Source organism: Myotis brandtii, unplaced genomic scaffold (genome assembly GCF_000412655.1).
Source record: "Myotis brandtii unplaced genomic scaffold, ASM41265v1 scaffold1148, whole genome shotgun sequence".
Taxonomy (NCBI): domain Eukaryota; kingdom Metazoa; phylum Chordata; class Mammalia; order Chiroptera; family Vespertilionidae; genus Myotis; species Myotis brandtii.
The window spans coordinates 49,860-56,330 of record NW_005353959.1 but is presented as its reverse complement, the minus strand read 5'-3'; the positions used below and the strand labels follow the sequence as shown (position 1 = coordinate 56,330).

The following is a 6,471-nucleotide window of genomic DNA, read 5'->3' as shown; positions in this document are numbered from 1 at the left end:
TATATGTATGTTCTTGTGCCAGTACCAGGCAGTTTTGAGAACAGTGGCTTTGTAATATAGCTTGATACCTGGTATTGTGATCCGGCCAACTTTGTTCTTCTTTCTCAGGATCGCTGTCGCTTATGGACATTTTAATGATGTTGATTCTACCAATCCATGAACACGGAATATTCTTCTCTTTATGTCTTCTTCTACCTCTTTTTTCAACATCCTATAGTTTTCCAAGTACAGGTCTTTTACCTCCTTAGTTAAGTTTATTTCTAGGTATCTTATTTTTTTTGTTTTAATGGTAAATGGGATTGTTTTTTTAGTTTCTCTTTCTGTTAATTATTGGTATATAAAAAAGCCATAGATTTCTGGGTGTTAATTTTGTATCCTGCTATGTTGCCAAATTCATTTATTAAATCTAGTAGTTTTTTGATGGAATCTTTAGGGTTTTGAAAATTTTTTTAAAGTACAGTTGACATACAATATCATATTAGTATTAAGTGTACAATAGTACTTAGACATTTATATAATTTACAAAGTGATCACCCCGGTAAGTCTAGTAGCCATCTGACAGCATACAGAGTTATTACAATATTATTGACATGTTCCCTCTGCTGTACTTTACATTCCCTTGACTATTTGTATAACTGGCAATTTATATTTTTTAATCCTTTCATGCTTTTTCACTCAAACCGTCTCCTATCTGGCAATCATCAGTTTGTTCTCTATCTCTGAGTTTATTTCTGTTTTGTTTGTTCATTTAGTTTTTGAGATTTCACATAAAAATGAAATCAGATGGTATTTGCCATGTTGTCACAAATGGGAAGGTTTTATTTTTTATAGCTGAGTAATAGTTTGTTGTACATATGTACCACATCTTCTTCTTCATCTATTAATGGGCACTTAGGTTGCTTCCATATCTTGGCTATTGTAAATAATGCAATGATGAACATATGAGAGCATATCTTTTCAAATAAGTGTTTTGGATTTCTTTAGATAAATACCCAGAAGTGGAATTTCTAGGTCATATGGTAGTTCTATTTTTAATTTTGGGGGGCATCTTCATACTGTTTTCCATAGTGGTTGCACCATTTTATAGTTCTAACAGTGCACAAGGATTCCCTTTTCTCTATATCCTCTCCAACACTTGATTTATTGATAGCTGTTCTGACAGGTGTCGGGTGATATACCTTAGTGTGGTTTTAATTTGCATTTCCCTGATGATTAGTAATTTTGAACATCTTTTAATATGTCTTTTGGCCATTTGTATGTCCTCTTGAAAGAAATATCAATTTTGAGTTTCTCTGCTCATTTTTTAATCAGATTGTTTTTTTGGTGTTAAGTTGTATGAGTTCCTTAAATATTTGAATATTAACTCATCATATGTATCATTGGTGACTATCTTCTCCCATTCAGTGGATTGTCTTTTATTGTTGTTGTTGACGATTTTCTTTGCTGTGTAAAAGCTCTATAGTTCAGTATCAAACATTTGTTTGTTTTTTCTTTTGTTTCCCTTGCCCAAGGAAATATATAGCTAAAAATATGTATGTTACTAAGAGCGATGTCAGATTGTTTACTGCCTGTTTTCTTCTATGATTCCGGGTCTTAGATTTAAGTCTTAAATCCATTTTGAGTTTATTCTTGCATGTGGTAAAAGTGGCCCAGTTTCATGCTTTTGCATGTGTCTCCAGTTTTCCTAACACTATTTAAGAGATTATCTTTACCCCCTTGTATACTGGTATATTCTTGCCTACTTTGTCATAAATTAAGTGAGCATATAGGTTTAGGTTGATTTCTTGGCTCTCTATTCTGTTCCATTGATCTGTGTGTTTGTTTTTATGCCAGTACCTTGCTGCTTTGCTTAATGTAGCCTGTAGTATAGTTTGATATCAGGTAGCAGGATACATCCAACTTGTTCCTCTTTCTCAAGAGTATTTTGGCTATTTGGGGTCTTTTGTGGTTCCATATAAATTTTAGGGCTATTCTAGTTCTGTGAAAAAAATAGTCTCTTATAGGGTTTGCATTGAATCTATAGATTGCTTTGGGTAGTATGGACATTTTAATGGTGTTAATTCATCTGCCTTCAGCGAGTCATAATCTTTTTGCTGGTGGAGGACTTTGCCTCAGTGTTGATGAAAACACAGTCTGTAAAGTTCATTTAAAGTGAAGCACAGTAAGACAAAGCACAATAAAACGTGGAATGCCCGGACAGTAAGTCTGCAAGCATTTACTGCATGTTGATTACATGCTAGACACTGTGCTAAGTCCTAATGATGGACATCATTGACTTCAAAGAACTTACATTCTAGGAGGGGAGGTAGACAGTATGCAGGTGCTCCCCAAAGTGAAATAAAGCACCGCATGAATACCAAAACGATAGACCAGCTAGCATCGAGACAGGGTTATGAATCCCAGCTTCTTTTTGGATAGGGAAAGGTCATTTGTGGCAGGAACTAAAGCTGAAGGGCAAACCAGACCGGGCATGAAAACTCCGCCTACTTTTCACTACCATGACTTTGCTCTGAGCCACTTCCATATCTTCCTAGATTATCCCAGTAGTTTAACCGGTCTCCCTGTTTCTGCCCTTGATCACTTATTCATTGAAAAAAAATATATTGGAGTTTTTAAATATGTGCCAGGTATTGCTCCTGGTACTAGCAGTTCTGCAGTGACTAGAACAGATCAAACTCCCTGACCTCTTGGAGCTTTCTATCATTCTGTTCTCAAAACAGCAATCAGACCGATCTCTTTCAAATATAAGTCAGTTCTGTCTCTCCTTTGATCAAAATCCTTAGTTCACCTGCCCATGCTAATAGTATCTACCTGTAACTGAAGATGAGGAAAAGTCGGGTTTTAACATTGATGTTCCTGTTCTCTATTGAATGCTGCTATGCCACAGAGCCTAGTTCAGTTTGAATGTGGATTTTCAAGTGGGAGAAGGGGAAGTGGAAGAATCGTTTCTAGCAGGTAGGACTCTAGAAGTGGAAAGCGCTGCGTTGAATGACTCCAGGGGCATCTGTGTGATAGAGCGATCATTCTGACAGTGATTTCTCAACCATCTGACTCTCTTCCTGCTCCTCCTGCCTTCTTTCACAGAATTCTTTGGGCAAAATAGAGCTTTTAAAACATATTGAAACCTCTATTAAATGGATGTGAGTTTTTTAAATTGAGATATAACATACATGCAATAAAATACATTTTAAGTGTACCGCTTAGTTTGTGCATGTGTATGTTCCCATGTAACTACCAATTCAGATCAAGATACATTTTGAGAACTCTCAGTCCATATTATCTTCCAAATGTAACCAATATTCTAATTTCTGTCACCATAAAATTAGTTTTGCCTTTATCTGATGGAATCTTTTTTTTTTTTTTTTTTTTAATGCTTACCCAAGGTTATTTTTTCCATTGATTTTTAGAGAGAGTGGAAGGCAGGGAGGAGGGGGAGACAGAGAGATACATTGATTGTATGCACCCTGGCCAGGGCAATGGAATCTTTTATATCTGGTTTCTTTCATGCAAAACAAGGTATGATACTCACCCATGTTGTTGCAGATAGCTGTACCTTTTTCATTGCTGCACAGTATTCCATTTTTTTAAAATACCACAATTTATCTATTCTATTGATAGATTTTGGGGATATTATGAATAACATGTCATTTGTTGGATGTAAGAATTCTTTTCACTTGACAGTATAAATGCTGGGTCATAGGATATGCTGATGGATAGAGGATCTGATAAAGTGTCACCCCTCTGATGAGGGTTTTGAGAAGTCGTCCTGTATTCAGTGGTCGGAGCTGTACTGCCTGGCACATTAGTCTTCATGTCTTCTCCTCGCTCTAGCCCAGGCCACAGTGTTGAACAGAGTAATGATTAGAATGCAAAGACAAGGTGATATTGTACAAGGTTATGAGTAACAGCAATCCTTGGATTAAAAGGGTTAATTCTCCAGTGACCTGTTATCACAAGATATGGTTCTGTTAGCTCCATTGCATCAGTTTCGTTTAGTACCTGAAAATTTTTGAAGGGGGTAGGAAATCCTATTCCTAAATAGCAAACGTTTAGGCCAAAGAATTAGGCCAGACTTGAGAGAACTAACAGTTAACTTGATTTCATGCACAATACTGATCACTGGCAATACAAAGTGATGAACAAGATACATGGAGCTTACCCTGCGTAAGAGGCAGACCAGCCATCACAGTCCATTGTGGAGGGCAAAGCACTGTAAGGAAAACTCTGTTTTTCATTTACGTCACACGAAGTGCTCTGAATACGACCCCACACTACTGACCCGTGACGTACAGGTTTCCACACATCAGGCAGTTCTGCAACACCACCTGGGCGTCCTACAATTTAGCTCAATGCCGACACTGTCTCCCTGGAGATAATGACGGATCTCACAGCTGAAGGGCTCAGTCCCACAAGACTGCTCCCACTTCAGATTCCAGTCACGAGGCTAGGTTGTTACCTGTGCTTCTAACCAAAGGGCTATAAATTGTAGGTTCCCACAACTCCCTCCTGAGGTTCAGTTAATTTGCCAGAGGGAACAACATGAGGAAAGAGGCAGACACTCACAGGAACTTAGAAAAATTAAAAATTCACTCCAGCCTGGAGCATAGTGTTTAAGGAGAGAGTAGTTGCAGAAGATGGAAATATAATCAGATACTAGATCATGAAAAGCTTTAAAATAATAACAATAACAGCCAATGTTTCTGAGGAATTGGCCTTTTCCAAGCTAGACTAATCACATTTCATGGACTACCTCATTGAATACTCAGCATCCTTAACACATAGGTACATCGTTACAGACGATAAAATGACAGGTCCAGGCCTTCTCTAACAGATCAAAAGCCCATTCTCTTAACCACCCTCTAAGAGACTATTACATAAGCCATCTTTATCTTCCTATGGGCTCAGCTTCTTGATTGTGTTGTACTTTGGATTGACTTAAATTAGCTAATGTTCCTTCAATGTTTGCAAACATAAAACTGGTATAAACTCCAGGTGCTTATACTGATCATGTATCAAAATAAATCAATTAATAAAAACAAAACTATAAGACTAATGAAATTAAGTTGCATTAATTTAATGTGACTGATGATATTTTGCTGAAGTTGTCGCCCGCGAGGAGTGAGTAGGCCCTGGGAGTAAAGCGCAACAAACCTTCACTCCTGGCGCTCTGTGGAAACCCCGTTTTCCCGCACCTCTTGTCTCTCAGCTTCCTAGAAAGCATACTGCTGTTGGGCTTCATTGGAGTGAAGACATCTCACATATCTAGCCTCTGAAAGACAGCACCTTGAATTCAAAATAATAGAAATGGTCCAAACTTATTAAAGTAAGATTCAATCTGAAACACAGTGTGGTCTGTGAGTGGGAGAGGGGAGAGTGGCTAGGAGGGAGTGTTTGGTGGCTTTTGAGGGTTGCTATGGTTATGCATATTAGAGATTCTTACTTTTATAGTTTTGCTTCTTCACAGGGGTTGGCACCAGGAATTATTACAGAAAGATTGGCTACCGGTTACAAGGCCCATACATGGTGAAGACGCTAAAATATTAGCTTCAATAGTCCACCTGATGCAGTGTTTCTGGCAGGAAGTGGAGATTCCAGGTATCCTGAATATTCAACGGAGAGGCTGAGCAAAGCAAATGGACCTACCCTGTCCCCTTGGCGAGAAGCTTCACCCTCATCCTGCAGCTGCGGAGACTGGAAACTGCTCTCAGGGCACGACCGGGCGTCTGGTGACCAAGCATGGAGCCTCTGGCGCTCGGCGCTCCTGTGCCCCGACCTGTGTGTTGTCAAGAAGTCACTCCAGTTTTCAAGGCTAAGTCATGCACCCAGTTTCTAAATTCTGCATGTGGCCAGCAAGTGACTTACTCGGACTGACAAAAGCAAATTAGTCAACTCATTTGGGTTCCATACTTCATGAAATAAAACTAGATGGTGGGTAGGAGCAAAGTTAGGAGAAACTTATTTATATGGTATAGGGACAAAAAGGCAGGTTGAACACATGAAAACTGACCGATTTTGAACTCTGGACTTAAACACAGAAGCATTCCAGCACACAAAAATGAGCTTTCCTTTTATTGCAAGTCATTCTGGTTTCTGTGATGTTTGCAGTAACTGTGTGATGGAGAGAGGAGTTGACATATGTTTATGTTTCAAGCTTGAAACCAGCCCTTTTCATTTTACAGTGGGCCATTACGAACGTCCTTAATTTCACAGTTTTTTTGTCTCTACTTCCTACTCTCTTTACAACTGCAGAACAGTGTGGGCAGCACCTACGCCCAGAGAAACGATTGGCTTCTCCTTCTGTCTCTCCTGAGCAGGCGGAGTCGGGCATGCGTGTGTCTTAGGTGGTGTGGCCCTAAGTGAAGATGCCCTCCCACAGGAGCTGTTCCCTGCATTTTAATTCTTCAAGATGAATTTCGGTTTGCTTTAAATGGATAAAGATAAGAGTTCAACTCATATGAAAGCAAAACTAAA

The 6,471-nt window shown here is 38.9% G+C and overlaps 1 protein-coding gene across 1 annotated transcript in view; it reads left to right on the top strand.

The window, feature by feature from the left end:
• Positions 1–6,158, top strand: part of ELP3 (elongator acetyltransferase complex subunit 3) — an 88,632-nt gene extending 82,474 nt beyond the window's left edge. Inside the window, exon 14 of the mRNA XM_005857883.2 lies at positions 5,465–6,158. Coding sequence (XP_005857945.1) covers positions 5,465–5,544 — 80 coding nt within the window. The 3' untranslated portion in view covers positions 5,545–6,158. The remainder of the gene's footprint in view (positions 1–5,464) is intronic.
• Positions 6,159–6,471: the final 313 nt, after the last annotated feature.